General features: G+C 45.9%; 1 protein-coding gene across 2 annotated transcripts; it reads right to left on the reverse strand.

Moving 5' to 3' along the window:
* Positions 1 to 115: 115 nt before the first annotated feature.
* Positions 116 to 16128, reverse strand: LOC117185774 (protein apterous). 2 transcript variants are annotated; one of them, XM_033392500.1, is made up of 8 exons: positions 14719 to 16128; positions 11153 to 11364; positions 10874 to 11102; positions 10224 to 10363; positions 2009 to 2182; positions 1687 to 1943; positions 1252 to 1448; positions 116 to 1191 (listed from the first exon to the last, which is right to left on the reverse strand). In XM_033392500.1, exons 1-8 carry the CDS (start codon positions 14755 to 14757, stop codon positions 1018 to 1020), a joined length of 1422 nt encoding a protein of 473 aa, XP_033248391.1. In that variant the 5' UTR covers positions 14758 to 16128; the 3' UTR covers positions 116 to 1017. The 2 variants fall into 2 exon arrangements, with proteins under 2 accessions (XP_033248391.1, XP_033248392.1); XM_033392501.1 differs by having other exon boundaries at positions 10874 to 11090; positions 14719 to 16126.
* Between the last annotated feature and the right edge of the window lie 1179 nt (positions 16129 to 17307).

The following is a 17307-nucleotide window of genomic DNA, read 5'->3' on the forward strand; positions in this document are numbered from 1 at the left end:
TATCTGGTCATATATGTAGTTAGGCCAAATGATCTTCCATTCAAAAAATTTTCCATCAAAGTAGTGATCCAGTGTTAGATATTAGATTAGATTAAACAAGTGTATATGTATCTTCGATTGTTTTAATAATTTTTATTTGGCTTCTATGGTACGACTTATGGTTAACTATTTGTAAGTACAAATCTCTTGTTGCTCACTTTGCTTCGGTTATATGTCATTGCTTTCATAACTTTCATCGCGTTTGAAGCTTGTAAAGTACAATATAGTACAGTTATTCTACTGGTACGATATATGCACTATATTTTATAGACCGCTTCTCGCTAAACTAAATTCATCTCTAACTATTTAAATTTGGGCAATAAATATTAAATACATATAAATATATATTATGCGTATTTGTGGGCATATGTATATAGATATATGCATTTTATATACATATGTGATGAAGTGTACGCTATAAATAATATTAATATATTAACAATATCCGGTGTCTAAGCCAGTACATATGCTATAAGGTTTCAGTACATATTTACAAATGAACGATAGAAACAGAAACAACACGGGGATGACCTGCAGCGCAAAAATACCAACTACCGAAAGCCTTAAGCCTTGGAGCAGTCATGTCATGGCTGAGAGCTGAGAGCTGAGAGCTGTCGTCTGAAACCCAGTCAATATTTAGTGCTGGCAACGAGCTAGAAGCGACTACAAAAATACATAAGTTATACGCTTTTCAACAGCTATGCAGGCAGCTAGCTAGCTTGTCTAACAACATTCTCTAGGGGTAGTATATTTGAAGTTTTGAATATGGTATGTCCATGCATGCATGCGTGGACTTTTCCGATTCGGGTCCCACACGATCTAATTGTCACTGCCACTCAACAGGTCCACCAATAGGCTTTGTTCCCGGAAGGAACCGGCACAGGGACAGGGATAGGGACAGGGACAGGGGCAGCTTTGGCGGAGGCCCACGAGCTCCATGTTGAAGGTAGCATCGTTCCCATTTTCCCTGAGCAGATGTTAGTCCATGTTGTGGGGCGGCGTACTATTGGGTCCGCCCATTATAAACGATGTTGGACTATGAACCGAGATGCTGTCCAGGTCCAGGGTGCCATCTCCTTTCTCTAGCATGCCACTGCCATCCTGCTTCATCATCATGCGGCGCCATTTGGCCCGGGCATTTTGAAACCAGACCTAGGAATGGGAAGCGTTGCAAATGTGAAACTGTCATCAGGTGGTGCTGCGCCAACTCACCTGTAGGACTCTCTTTGGTAAACCCGTTTTCTGCGACAACTGCTTCAGATCCTTGGCATCGGGATTGTGATTGATGGCAAAGTAGGACTTCATGGTGCGCAGCTGGTGGTGCTTGAACGAGGTGCGCATGCGCTTGGTGCGCGACGAGGAGCCCATGTGCGATCCTCGGCCAAAGTCCACGTATTCTGTGTTGAGATCTGCAATCAATCGAGAAACTCTTGTAGACTTTTACAGCTCCTTCCGAGTTTTATGACGAAGACCCATAAAAGCTGCTTCTGCCATTGCTAATGCCTCAATGGCGCCAATATCCAGCTCCAGTGGCCATAAAGACCGGGACTGCATGTTGCACGCTGCATGCTGCTACTTTTATGGCCCCCACTCGTACCTCGAAACAGTTCGGAATTTACAACCTATGGCCTACCATAGCCAACATACCTATATTCGCGGTGAACGCCTCGATGTCCTTGGGCTTGCGCTTGCGCGGCCTGCCCTTCTGTCGCGCCGGCTGCGGCAACCCGGTGATGACATGTGATGTGGGCACAAAGATGCCCGTAGGAACAATACTCCGACTTGGATCCGAGTGTGGGCTCGACGAGTCATTGTGCGGCGAGCCGAACTGCGAGCTGTATGGATACGTGGCACTCATGCTGGACGATGCGGCGTCTCCCTCCCTCGCTATGCTGTAGTGGGTTCTGTTGGACAATCAAGTGTTATTGGCGTATAAAGCAAGGCGGTCTAGCGGCGAAGTGAAGCTTACCTGCAGTATATGAGTGCATCGATGATGCCGTACTGGTCGCCCTTGGTGAGGGGCGTGTGGCAGACCGTGCAGCAGAAGCAATTCACATGAAAGACCAGGTTCCGTGCGCGCATCACTAGCTCATTGGAGCTGATGGAAGCCAGACAGCGGGAGCAACGGCGAGTACCGAAAAAACTGTAAGAAAATAATATATTCATACATATTTGTTAGAATTAATCCTCTATATTCTATGGGAATTGGCAAAACCACGAAAGTTACCAACGTATTGTATGTATATTGTACTCCTCCGCACACCCCGACCCGGCAACTCGATACAATTATTCGGCATGATATTTATAAAAATCATGCTAAGTATATTTGTGTCGGCTTCCCCAACAGAATTATAATTTCATAACTAATAATATGTTTGGCAGGAAGCTGCGGCTACTGTCTGCTGTCCCCGTAATCACGGACACGGGCACCCAGACGGATCAGACCAAGTCCCAACAATGAGTGGCCCTCAAACTCGAACTCAAACTCAAACGCCTACTCATCATCGACATCGTCATCGTGTACGCCTGCGTCTTCGTCTTCGTCTTCGTCTTCATTTTCGTTTTCGTTTTTGGGCTTCGATCTGTGGCCTGGCTACTGTTTTCACTTTCGCAAATGACAGATCAAAGATTACCAGCAACACCATAATCATTGGGGAGTTCCTGGTTTCGTGCCAAAATTGACGAGCGGAGTGCCCGCATTACGGATGACTGTGGCAGGCAGCCTTTTTCCTGGCAGCAGAGGGGAAAGGAAATGCAACATCAAATGCGCAAGACACGCGATTTCTTTGACATTAATCAAAATAATTGGCGCATTTCACTTCAGTTTCAACTTCGCTCAACATACTCATTCTCACATTTTGGAGTGCTAGATGGCTCCTGGCAAAAATAAAACACCCAATGTAGACACCAAAACAATTCCATATAAATTTATCATACTCATATGCTCGTAGAGCGTACTTCAAGACAGGCCCTCGCTCCCATTCCCGTTCCCGTTCCTGTTCCCTTTCCCGTCTCCGTCTCCGTCTCCATTCCCGTTCCCGTTCCCGTTCCAGTTCCCACTCTCCATCTGTGTTTTCATTTTCTTGAATATTATTTGGGATGTGACGCCGAGATTTTTGTCATTTCGCCTTGTCGCACATCTTGTCGCTACACGAGTCGCGACGACGGCGACTCTCACCCGATCTTTCACTCGGATTCGTTCTTCAGGCCGTATGTACGTATGTACATGTATGCAGATGTACATACGTATATGTGTGTACCTTGTACTGCTGCGGGAGACGCGAGCCCCATAAATAATATTAAACATGGATGCAGGCAGCTACGGCAGACTACGGGGACGGCGACGAGACGCGGCGCGGCGCGGCGGAGTCCCTGCTACCAACTCATAAAACTGTTTCAGACTACCCGTACAGCTTCAGCGTCAGCGTCAGCTTCAGCAGAGTTCATTCCACAGCATTTTATTTCATGGGCTCCACCGTCCTGACACGCCCTCCTGCGCCCTAAAGCCGAGAGACCGGCCGGCTGGGGAGCGAGAGAAAAATGAATTATGATTATTGCCATGTAAAAGAGCAGGCGAAATGTCAAAGTGACAACGCCTAATATATGATTATGTTTTCGAGGGCTCGAAATCTGATACTCTCACACACATTCTGGATGCGGACAACACTATGGTCGCTCCGCTCCGGTCCCGCTATCGTTCCCAGTTCCAGTTTTAGCCTCGCTCTCTAGCCAAAACTAGCTAACCACCAACCTCAAACACAACCGCATCGAAAGCTTTGTGATGCGGATATGCACTTGTCTCCGCTTCGGCTTCTGGCAAAACACTACTGTGTCCCACCACACGGCGCCCATCAATCCCCGACAAGGCCCTGTGTCCTACCTCTGCGAGATAACCGCATCGCATCGCATTGCATCGCTTCGTTCAGCATCCTGGTGACGCTGCACTTGTTTCGCTCTGCCCCGAAAAGAGTGTAAAGAAGGCGTAGCCCTGCTTGTGTCGCCTCGTACTCGTATGGACATGTGTGCATGTGCGGGAACTGCTGATCATCAACGCTGATACAACACGATAGCCACGTCCGCGTCACCAGCATATGTAGCTCTTGCTGGCTGGGGCTCATATTTAATGTTGTTGCACGGCAAACAGTAAAAAGTCAAGTCTTTCCTTTGATTACGCAAATAGATTAAATCGCGCAGGGAGGAGATGGGCTACTGGAGGCTGCCATGATAACAGCTGAATGGAATCGTGGCCAAGTGGCGCAGCGTTGCACTCGGGCCACTCGGGCCACTCGCGGCCACTCGATGCCCTGACGACTCGACCCCATGATAGCGATGGATGGGCTGAAACCCTAAAGAGACGGATCGGGCGGGCTCTGTTTGGAGGGCGGAAATCCATACATGCTTACAGAGCGGAGCGCTGTGCACACCGAAGTGTAAACCGACGTGTGGTCCGACTGGACGCTGAGAGAAGGCCGGGACACGGCTGAAAACGAGGACAGGCAGGGCGTTCCCGTCCCCCTGGCCACGTTTTGTAACGTGAGAGCATTTGTAACGCGCACAGGGATCGGGATTGCGCGATGAAGTCTCAAGTGCCACCCGCTGGGTCTGGCTCTTCCGATTACACGTGTACGAGTGTATGTTCGAGTATACCGAAACAACAACAATGACAACAACAATAGAAACAACTGTGCTGCAGCGGATTTCCCAGACGCCACCACCAGCTTCAGGAGCAACATCAGCCCGACCCAACCTTCCCCGTTCACGGAATTCGCAAAATTTTCGCTGCCGGGTTTCGTGAGAGCGCAACGAGCAGCTCCTACCTCTGCCAATGCCTCTCCCCCTGTGTCTTCCTCTGCCTCTCACTCTGGGCTTTGCCGGCGATGACGTCCCATGGTGATAATTCGATTCTAGGCCCTCGTCCGGCGTCTGCCTAAACGTATACAATAATTACGAGTATTTGCATTTTTATTTTTATTTTGGGGTTTGGTTTTGTTGTGACTACACACCATTCGTATCAGCCGATCGACGAGTTTTCTGTGGATGATTTGTGTTTTTTACGTGTTAAATGCGCTGGAAAATTAGTTTGGATTGCTGTCTATTGGACTGTGCGTACGGTAGGCTGCCGCTTAGACCACAAGCCGATACGGCTACCAGTGCCGACCACCAACTACCCCTTTTTAAGACCACAACTTAGCCCAACTCCAACGCCGCTCTTAATAGTTTCATTAACATTTACATTTGCATTTCTAAGCGTTCTTTAATAGGACTCTTCCGGCTTCCAAGAAACGCAAGCCCATGCTCAATGGGATTCTGTCTATAATTTTATAGGTAAGCAGATTAGATTAGCGCCCCATTGTTAGTCGGCTGCCGCTGGAACGGACCGCTGGTGCCTCCCCCCCCTTCTGCCTATAGGTCTGTCTGTCGGGGTCTGGGCTCTCCGTCGCATAAATTCGGCGTAAAATGATTTTTTAAGATGCCCATTAAACATTTTAATTATCGCGCTGCCCCTGTGCTTATATCAGCTCTTCTTCTAAGCCCTCTACACCTTGTCGACCGAGGGTCCAGGCGGTAACTGAAACTTAGAGCATTGTGCAGCAGAGCGAGCGACCTCCGGATCAGACATGGAGGAGTGCAGGCACCTTCCAGAACCAGCCGAGAGCACAGTGGGTGAATTTAAAGATTTCGCTTGCAAATGAAAAGCTGCAATCCTAATCGAGAGACACTACAACCAACTACAAATCTGAAAACCAAAACTGAATATATTTCATTTAAAAATTATGTAAATAATGTACCTTTATGAAACTACATATCTGTCAAGTTTTCCCCCCCAGATACTGTTTTGTTGCGGCTTTTCTGATCGGACAGTTTCACTGGTTGTGTGCCCACGGTGGTTTGGTGGTTCCCGAACGACAGAGTGGCGCTACATGAGGTCGCTGACAAGTGCTCATAAAAAATAAATACTGCGCTCTTTCTCAGCCTTTTCCGTGGGTCTGAACTGGTTGCATGCTCTTTCCACCGTCATCAAATTAAACTTTTGCTCAACTCTTTGATGAGGCCACAGACAGACACTGAGGCAGGGCAGGGCCGAAGCGATGCCTACCGTTGGGGGCGGCGACTAGAACATAAAAACCCAACGTGAGATTGAATCCAATCCCTTGAATGTTGGTTTCTTCAGGCCGGTTCTGGTCCGGAGTTTTTGGTTTCTTGTAGATTTTAGTTTCCATCACGCAGATGGTTTTTTTATGAGGCTTCCCTGGTACGCTTTCGTTTAATATATTCGTTATACTTTCTATGATTCTAGCTTGGAGCTCCAGCTGCCTGGCTGACTGACTGGCAGGCAGAGCTGAGAGAAGAAATTATTTTATTGCATAACCCGCGATTTCAGAGGGGCCATAAATTCGGTGCTCGAGTCAGACTCTTGCTCACTGGCCACAATTAAATGGTCGCGCTTCGCTGACTTTTAAAACTGTAAACATTTTATGCCAAACTTTTTCTTCCACTTGCCTACTTTTGTGGTCACCAGTGGGGTGGCCGGAGCAGGGCGCATCCCTGGTCGCTGATTAAGACATTTCCCTGGCCACAGAAATTTCACTGAAGCAAAGCCTTTTGACACACACTTTCAGTGATAACGAAGCCAATTCCAGTCTCTTTCCTGCTCTCCTGCTCTCCTGCTCTTCCGACGGGCCACATAAAATTAAAATTATGACACTGTACACCCGGTCCGAAACACTGTTTATGGCTGCCCAAGAAGCCTCCTGGTCGGCCCGTACTAAGCGACCCAATCTGATACCCACTCGCTGGCTCGCCTGGTCTTATCCGTTGTACCATCAGCACAACATTATCACGATAGACAGTCGCAGCAGCAGCAGCAGCAGCAGCAGCAGCAGCCACAGCCAGGGATAAGAAATATGCAGAAATGAGGTGACAGCATACACTTTGCACTCCTTCGTCCCGCTTCTACCGACTGGCGGAAAAACGAGAATTGCCAAGCCAAACAGGTACATTGCCCGATTGTAAAATGTCACCCCTGAGAGGGGCTCTGGTCTGGGACAATGGTGGAACCTACATGGCCTACCATGGCCACAGTCACAAGACAGCAGCAGCTTCAGAAGCCAACGGTGTCGTATAATCCACAACAATCCAATTATTTGCTTTGCTTGAGAGCTTAAAACATAAGCAACAGAATTATGAACGGCTCTCAGGCCCAGTCAGAATCCCATCCTAGTGCCGGCAGTGCGCCAGTTCGGCAGTTGGAGTGCTGGCCGAGGAGGCGGAACCAGTGGCAAACATGTGTTTTGATGACGAGATTAGTGAGATACAAAAACATTAGTTCCCCGTGTGTATGTATATATGTCTTTTATATGCACGAGTATCCCCTTGCTATGATCTAGCGCAGTCGTCGAACGACTCTAAGTAACCAGTAGCTGGGTTAACATATGTTTCGGGCTTATCGGATATTTTTGTAAGTCCACACCGGGGGCTTTCCGAAAATTGGCACCGAAACAAACGCCCCAAAGCCTGTGGATGGGGGCGGGAAATTCACTGGAAGACTAAGATAATTCGCAAATCTACAAGATGAATGACGGGGTTTGATGTTTGCACTGTTTTGATTAGGTTCGGGGAAATAAAAAATATATCATGCTTTGTATTGTTTTTTATAGTTTTCAAAATGTTGTGTGATATCGATAGTTGAGACTTCCTTAATGGCCAAGTTCTTGTCCAAAAAGTGGTTTCAGTTAGAACCAGATTTTTTGGGAAACACACAAATCGATTCTATATCATCTAATGAAGAGAATATGAGGTAAACTAACATATTCTAGTCTTCGAACTTCAAGGGTGCGCAATCATCGACGCTTCAAAGTTCGTTTTGCTGAATATTTGTAGTCATTGAATCAATAAATTATTCTACATTTTTGCTGACGACCTGTACTGTCCACAAGTGCTGAAAAAAGTCACAAAACTCGATGGGAAAAATACCTATTTTCGCGAGAAGAAATACAAAATTATTGGATAAAAACGTTTTGGCCCATTCACGAATATATTCTTGTTTTGTATATTTTCATATAAGGAAATAAACCTTATGGAAATGACTTGTAAGTCCTTTTCAAAGGCCAAAGCCCATCATCTCTAATTAAAAACCATTCACAGGAGGCACACCGATGAGGTAAACAGCTTGTTACAAGTCAATTGATGTGCCTTCGATGTAATTTAAATGATGTGTGTAAATATATATCGTTTTGAAAGGTTGGAAGCACACACGTCCATTTGTAGCGGATATTTTATTTCCTCTCATCCAGCCGTCGTATTTTTGGTGGAAAATATTTGCTTTTCATTGCGACCAAACATGAATTTATTTCATTGGATGCGCCGGATCTCTTTTTTGTTAGAGTTTCGATTCACAGCCCGACACGCCCGACTCACCCGACAGGCTCGCGACCCGAAACTCAAACACCCACAAGATTTACGTAGAGTTAACGGTGCATAGGGCATAAATTCGCTTCTGTCGCCCTTCCCCGCCACTCGTCCCCTCCATCCGGGAGCCACCGTTGTCATATTTGACATCTGCAGTATAAATCAAGAGCGAGTGTGCGCTTGTAGATTGCAGAGGAGGGGCTGCGAGCGCGGTATTCGATTTGATTGATAATGACTAGCAGCAGCAGCAGCAGCAGCAGCAGCAGCAGCAGCAGCAGAAGCGACGGCAGTTTGTGGCATCGGCAGTGGCGGCAAAAGCCGCCGGAATGAAACGAAATGAAACATTACGGCGGAATGGATTGTGTACGACATGACATGGCGACCGCCAAGCGCATCCCCATCCTCCCACTCCCGGCATTCACGGAACACAAGCTGACAGATCCGACCCGCATCGGTTTGTGTGCTAGAGTGCCGTGCCTGTGTGCGTGCCAGCGGAGCGCGGCGGCTCCGTTGCGCTGATTGCAATGGGGGGATCAGCCACAGACACTGACACAGACACAGACACAAACACACCGATACCGACACCGACACAGATCCGAATACCCGGACATGAGCAGGGCTACAGCAGACCAGACCCCCGATCCAGATCCAGATCCAGACCCAGACCCCGCACCATCGATGGCGTTGCCGTAGGGACCAGCCGCACTTGCCAACAGAGTGACACTGACACTGGCTCCGCCTGCGACTCCCAATCCGACTACGATGCTGGGTATTTTGAAATATGGAGCGGTAATAAATGTCACAAGAATCATTTGAGAGGAAATACGAGTGACGAGCGTGACTTGCATTGGATTTATGTTTGCGCCTGGGAAGAAGGCAAAATTGAACATTTTCGCTGCTCATCTCCGCGCGGCGTGAATGATAAACTTTTTGATTTACGCTGTGGCAAGCAGGTGTTGCGAGGCCTTCTGTCCCTCTCCATCTGCCACACAGTTGAAGAATCTTTTGTAAACTCGCACTGAGTATGAGATATGCAAGTGCAGGTTGAATTTTGGAATAATTATAACCTGTTTCTGTTTCATTTTGTTGATGCACATGCACCGTTCTCGCGTGATGGTTGCGGCGCGTGAAATAGCTCCATTGCAGCTTCCTTTTTTAGGCAGTGCGAAGGGGGCGACACCGGAACCCACCCAAGCGAAGATTGTCAACCCAATCCGCCTCGATCCACGTCCACGTCCACGTCTACGTCGACGTCGACGTCTTCGTCTTCATCGTGGTCTTGGTCTAAGGCTAGCGTGCGCCGCAGCGAGGTGAGCGAGCGTTCTTGAGAATGCGGCGGAATGCAAGCAGCAGAACACACGCAGGCCCATCCAGCCAGGTCAGGCGGAGGAGCGGAGCCGCCCGGTCCGCTGGTATCGGATCTCCGATGCGGTCTGCTTCTTCTCGCATTCGAATTCGCGTTCGCGTTCGCGTTGGCACTCGCTCAGCCTTCGCACAGTGGAGCAAAACAATGACGGGCTTGGCGGCTTTCGGAAAAGCTGCATGCATAAATATTTCATTCGCGTGTTTGGAAATCATTTTCTAGTCAATGTCTTGGCATGCAGTCGGGGCTTTATCTGATTCATCAGACCCATGCCCCAGCCCCAGCACAGCCCAGCCCGCCACTCGATTCCCAGGAGCTTCTGCTTCTCCCGTAGTAATTGTGCCCAGCCAGTACTTCTCTGAATGGACTGAACTGCTTTGGCTTTGGCTTTGGCTTTGGCCCACGGACTTACCTATAATAATCGTTTTTGCAATAAATGTTGCCATCACGTGAGTAACATGAGGATTCCCGTTCCAGCGGCTGCCGACAGGCGTAGCACTGCAAGCAGCTGGCGTGCCAGCGTTTTTCCACAGCGGAGAGGTAGAAACGATCCTGCGGAGAAAGGTCAGGGCACATTCCATAAATGACATATTTCGAATAAAATGATGCATTATTGTAGTGTTTTACAGGGGGGGTTATAAATTATAAACATAAATAGTTATTTATAGATAGATATTTATGGTGCAGTTTGTCTGAAATGATCCGTATCTCTAAAGCCACTTTGCTTTTATTTAGAAGATTTCTACATTTACTCGTATAATTGCTTTCGAATTTGAATGATTTTTTATAATGATTTTACAGTTTCCAAGTTCTAGGTTCCCATGTATATGAAAATCCAGACGGACAAAGTCATATCGACTAGCTTTCTTCATTAACTGTGTAATAATTGACAGATAGGCATTTTAAATTTATCTGTCTCTGTTATTATTTTAGAAATTAATTAAATGTCGGATCCCTATAAATGCATCTATAAACTATCTTTTGATTGGTGGCCACGAAAAGAGTACTAGGCCTTAACGAGGCTTGATTGATAGCTAGTAGATTAGAGCACCATTATCTTACCTGTATTTGCCGCCCACAGCCTGCACAATCATCGAGATTGCGCGTGTTTTTGCTATCGTTCGTGGACTCCGGACTGCTGGGTGGTCCGAATGGTTCCGTTTTGAATGAAATGCCCGATGTGGTCTCGTCGCTGACCTCAGTGCAGTCCGTGCGACTGCGACTAATCGAGAACTTGGCCGTGGAGTCCTCGAAGGTGGCACGATCGGCGGTTTCATAGCTGGCAAAGAGGCTTACAATGACTTCGATTGGACGGATTGGATATGGCTGAATGGGACTTACCTTCTAAATGACTCGGTGCCGTATGCATTGCCGAATGGCTTTGTACTGTGATCACAAATATCTGGACACGAGGATGAGGAGCATGTGCGAAACAATGGGTGATTGTTATTTGCACCTGCAGCACTGCCACATTGATTGCTCCCCTGATGTGCTACAGGTGGTGTTGGACTTTTCTCCCTTGCGCCGGGCCCAAGAAATCTTGCGCTCTGCTGCTGTAATTTGCAGGAAAATAAACACACATTTATGCACATGTTAATGGGTTTGCTGCACAGTGGAGAAAAGGGATTCAGAATGGCGGACCAGCTCTAAAATACTAAATAATTATTAAAGGATGTGCTGGCTTATAAATGAAGCATTTAATTTTCAATGGGAATTGCGGCAAAGCCAAAGGCAAAGGCAAAGCCAAAGATCGTTTCAATTAAAAAGAAAGACTCTCCGCTTTATTCGCAGAAAACGTTGCGGCACATTTGGGAGTCCCTAACATGTGAGGGAAACCCAAGTCAGCTCCCATCCCATCCCATCCCATTCCATCTCTTCCCACCCCGTCCCCGAGCTAACGTTGAGGACAACCAAGTGAGATGGCAGTGCTTTCATTGAAAAACATACTCGTACAACATTTCTCAAGTACCGAACGCGAGCGGAGGCCAGACATCAGACATCAGACATCGTGTCGCACTCTGCCAAGCAAAAGATTTCATACAGGCAACTCTGTTGTGCTCACGTCCACGTCCACGTCCCGCCCCATCGCACCTCTTATCGCCTCGCCTCGCCTAGCCCCGCCACGACTCATCGATGCTCCAGTTTACTTATTTTTGATTAATTAGTTGAAAATAGATGCGACCGTACGCCCCTCTTTCACTGCCCCTCTCTCTCCCTCTTTGCCTCTCTCTCTCTCTCTGTTGGTGTCGCCGCAGTGAGAGTTAGAAGGATGACAGGTTTCCTTGCAGCATATACGAATCACATTTTTCCTCAACGCGTTTCCCTCTAGATATTTGTTTTTCTTTAGAAATTTACAAACATTTTGCTGTGCACTGCTTAGGAACACGTTGTTACCTTTAGGGGAAAACGATGCCCATGCGAAAACTCACATGCACTGTGCTCGATTCGGATTGCCATTTTGGCTCGATTTTTTGCCAATCGGGCTCGTAATAATTACGTAACAAAATATATGTACTGATACAACTATCCCTGGCATGGCCTTACTATATAGTTTAACAGATGTGCAATACTTCGTTGCACGTAACAGAAATCCAATGATCCTTTTGGGAAGATGCGTTTTTATATTACAGATTGCAATCACAGCTTTTTTTGATGTATCCGACTCCTGCATTCTTACAATATTTCTTATTAAGAATCGTTTTCTTTGAGGCCGATTTCATACTCTTCACAAACCTTGAGCCAAACTCATATTCTAATTAGAGTATTCGGTGATCAAAAACATTAATTTGAAAGCTGAATTTTAAAGGTGGCGCACAAATAAAGGAATTTTAAATATGTTCTTGGGAAGAAAGCATTTCCTTCCCAATGAAGTTTATAAAAGTACATGTACATACATATATTCCATTCTATATTAAAAATACATTTTATCCACTTTTCTCAGAGTTTATGACGTTTTTTGGGAACCCCCAGAAACACAGTCGTAGGATCGCTCTGCCGTAGAATATTCAAAATATAATATCGCGATTGCCCATCCATATTAAGCATCAGCCATTGAACAGGAAATTTGGTTCTTTTGAAATCCAGGAGATCCCATAGACCGACGGAAGTTGCTATTTGATTTGATTTCTTTATTGGTGCTGAAGGAATTTTCGATTTTAATGGAAGGAGAAGTTTCAAATATTTGAAGCAATTTAAACCTAATCTAAAGAGTATGCAGGGAGTTTTTAAGTTGTCTTTTAAAACGGATTATGATCCATAACGAAACATGAATACCTATACAAAACTGTATGAGAGCTAACGTCAGCGGCTGCATCTTAGAACTATGCCTGCAATAGTTGTAATAGTTGTGGTATGGATATATTTGGTATCCCCATAAATGGCGTCGCTAATCTAGATTGCAGTCGTAAGTATATTATTAATTTTTCATTTAAAAAATTGTTTTAAGGTTTCCCCAAAAATGATGTAAGTAACTTCGCAATTGAAAGAGAAATAAAATTTTGAAAGCCACATCTTAACGATTCTAACGATAAAAAATTTTCCAAAATAATGATTGAGATTTATTGGATCGAGATATTAGCTAGGCAACCCGGTATGTCCTCTCAAACGTTTGTAGGATTTGACAGTTCCCGAAGGTAGTGCAGATATTTTATGTATATAAAACGGAAGAAAAAACATCAAGCTGGGAGTAAAAATCAACAGATTTAACTTAATTTTCGTAGTGCCATCATCAGCATTTTTGCTACAGCAAAGAATTCAGATTGGACTGGCACCCCGCATGAGTCACAACATGATACTGATAATCCTTTAGGTGACTATGTGTCGTTCTAAAAATAGGTCCATAATCCTAGAGATAGTAGCAATATTTGTCTTCTTTTTTTTCTTTGGCAGAGGGTATTACGATGTTGGCGAGTTGCATGCAACTTTGAAGCATTTCCGACCGTATAAATAATGAATATATTCTCTTGATCAGCTTGATCCAGTCCGGCTGTATGCAAACAACTTCATCAGTTTTGATGCTAACTGTCTACAAAATTTTCGAAACCACCTAGATCATATCACCATATCATATTCGTAGCTATTAAACTACAACATACTAATTAATCCATATAAGTCCTTGTGAGAAAACTTGTTTGTTTCTACTTGAGATTATTGAAATAATTTGCAGATGCATGTGTACATTAACACGGGAAATTAGATCATCACTAAAATCATATTAAAGAGCTGCCATCCCATCAAGATTGGAATCAATAATAAAACCGATGAAACTATGTGAATTATAGATTGTGCGCTTTCAGTTAGATTTGAATTGGTTAGAAGATAGATCAACAAAAGTATATATGTACATATTTTTGTTATCAAAAGGAACAAACTATTAGCTACAATGAAAAGTGCACCATATCATTCGCTGTAGGTACCAAATATGCCCAAGTGTGCCCTAGTCGGAGGGTATGTAAAGCTCATCGAATCTGATCTCCCATATCGCTATGACAGCAACTGCAAAACAACAAAACTACCCACAGATCGAGAATTCTGTGAAATATGTACATATATTTTAAAGCGAAGTGCACAAGGCAAGGGGTTTCTTATCGCCATAGAACGGCTGTGGCTATGGCTATGGCTATGGCTTTGGCCTTTGCTGTCGTCTGTTTTCCGTTGTCTCCGAAGCCGTCTGCCCAGCTAGCTTTCAGTCGGGTCTGGCATTGATAACTCCTAGTAACCCGGGATCGAATCGCGATAAATCAAAAATTAATCAGCGCTCCCAAGACCTGACTGAAGTAAATACTTCAAAGAAACTTAGGATGAGTTGGAACCGAATGCTTCGTAAATTTGTCAGGCTTATCGTTGAGCCGCAGTGAACCTGCAGTGCAGTCCAATGGTCCTTATCGTGGTCCGAGCTGAGAACTTACCCAATGCATCACAGGGCGCTCCTCGGTGCAGACGCCCATGTGCGTCTTTTGGAATGACACGAGGTCTATTTCCAAGGATGATTTCTGTCTGGCGTGGTATGTTGCTGTTACTGTATGTTCGTAGTCCGTTGGCTTCTGCTTCTGCTTCCGCCTTCTGTCGCTGCTATCTGGTGGCAATCCGACGGAGGAAGTTTCGATGCTACGTTGGTCCTGGGTAGTCCTCTGCGCTTAGCTATTTACGGTATTTATGATTCACATGAACTTGATAGAACACTGGACACTTGTCGCATAGACGTGGGTGATTGTTGTTGGCATTTATTTACGATCGGTTTGGCAGTCGAGAACACTGTGAACGTTGTGTTGTTCACCCAAAGGTTCAACCACTTAAGAAAACCTTGCCTGCATATTATTCATATCCGTAAGCAAGCCGTTGGCGTCGTCGTCAGCAAGGAGGCTGCTTCAAGAGTATGCATCTACTATGACGAATTTAAAACCTTAAATACGTTTCTTTTTATATTTGTAGGTATTATTTATTTAATTTATCTATTTTTTTCAGCATGAAGGTAATTTAAGGAACATTAGGGTCACACACGAGCACGCACAACACACTCACACTTGACTTTTCGGCAGGTAGGATGATTGGGAGACACGACGATGGCTTCCAAACGGACGCGTTCCTGGCCGCACAGGCGTAACCGAAATGTAGATGTTGGGACGACAGCGGCAACGAGATGCCGACACCGGTTGCAATGTCAACGACGGGCAGAGTTCCAAATTAATTTATGACATTAATTTACGAGACAGCGCGAGAATGGCACTCCAAATCCAAATTGAGTGGTAGTGGTCGGTTTTTGCCCTGGGTCTGGGTCTTGCCCTGGGCCTGGGCCTGGTTTGGGGTCGGGGTCGGGGTCGGACCTTCTCCTGTGTGTTCCTACGGCAGTTCTAGATCCGTGCTACTGATAAGGCATTCAAGAGGCGGATGCGCTCGTTCGGCTTCTCTGCTTTGCTCTTTACTGCCGGGCAATCCCCGATCGAATGTTAGTTTTTGTTAGTTTCTTTCTCTGTTTTTTGTCGTTGTTCTGTTGCTGCTGCTCCTGCTGCTGCTGTGGTTGTAGATTGATAACAAAACAAGAAGCTGCTCCGGCGGCTCGATCCCGATGGGTCTGTACGTCTTGTGGAGCAGGCCCCAAAGCAATGTTTAGCCGCAAAATGAATTCAAACCAAAAAGAAAACCGCGTTCCGCGGCCGGAACAGTTTTAAAGTGTGGTGCCGCTTACGCGAAGCGACGAAATAAAACTCGACTCGGAATCGAATCAGACTCGACTCGAACACTCAATCCGGTGCGGTGCGCTCACAGCTCACAGCACAGCTAACTCGCGCGAATACAAAATATACAACCAGTCAACGGAGCTGCGTAACTGGGAATGTTTGTTCAGAACTGAAACAGCAGGAAAACTGCTTTTCAAAAACCTCCCCATGAATGTGCGCGCGTATGTGTGCGAGAGACGTTTGCGTTCGTCTCTGTGTGTGTGTGTGTGTGTGTGCGGTGGCCTGTGTGCGAGTAGTGCCTGCTCGCTCGCACTCCCTCTCGACGGAAGCGGCTCTCTCTGCAGCAAATGGCGGCGCTCTCAGCTGATTTGTGATTTGCCGCTGCCTGAGAGGGCGTGGTGTGTTGTCAACGTTCCCCCCACACTCTGCGCAGTGGGCCTGCGACGGTGTTTGGGGCACGATGGCTGGCTGCCAAACATGAATAATGCAACAGCAGTCAGCAGAAGCTGAAGCTGAAGCAGAAGCAACAAACGGTGGCGGTGACGGTGTCGGTGGCGTACAGTGGGATTTTTCTCCCGATTATTTCGAATAATTCGAAAATGTATTCTTGTAATCTCTCCTCAATTAGCTACCGATCTACAAATATCCAATTTTATTGAAGCATATTTTTAAAAAACATTAAACCGAAATTCAACGGACATGTGGCAAACGAAATGAAACAATAAATTATACCTTTAATACCGTAGGTTTTATGATTTTGGGAGGGTAAAGTCCCCACTGTGAGACGTTGGAAGTGGCATGGTAAAGGCTGAAGGCATCGGCAGCACCATCACTTTTTTGGACCTCGACTTGGACCTGGATCTGGGACCCGGACCCATGACAGCAATTTTGCGCTCGCAAAAGATGTTCCTTCGACTGCTACATCCAAACATACTCTGCACACACACACACTCACACTCATCTATAGTATATACATAAATATATATATTATATTTATATACATACATATGTATGTATGTATATACAAGCTGCTGTGTCTTTTGTTGTACTTGTTAATGTTGTTGGGGCTTGTGTGTGCGTGCCTTGGGGTCTCCGGAGGCTTCCCCATAGCCCCACCTTCCTATTTCTCCCGCCGCCACTGCTGTAAACGGCAGAAAGTTTTAAGAAAATCGAGCAGGTCTTATTTATTTAGATTTTTTCTGAGCGCTTTTGCTTTTTTTATTGTTTGTACTTATGTGTTTATTTTTCTTTTTGGCCTTAAAGTCGTTTCTGCCTGTTCTTCATTGTCGTTGCTTTAAGAAGGCTAACAAAAAACGCGCA

Source organism: Drosophila miranda, chromosome 3 (assembly GCF_003369915.1).
Source record: "Drosophila miranda strain MSH22 chromosome 3, D.miranda_PacBio2.1, whole genome shotgun sequence".
Classification (NCBI taxonomy): Eukaryota; Metazoa; Arthropoda; class Insecta; order Diptera; family Drosophilidae; genus Drosophila; species Drosophila miranda.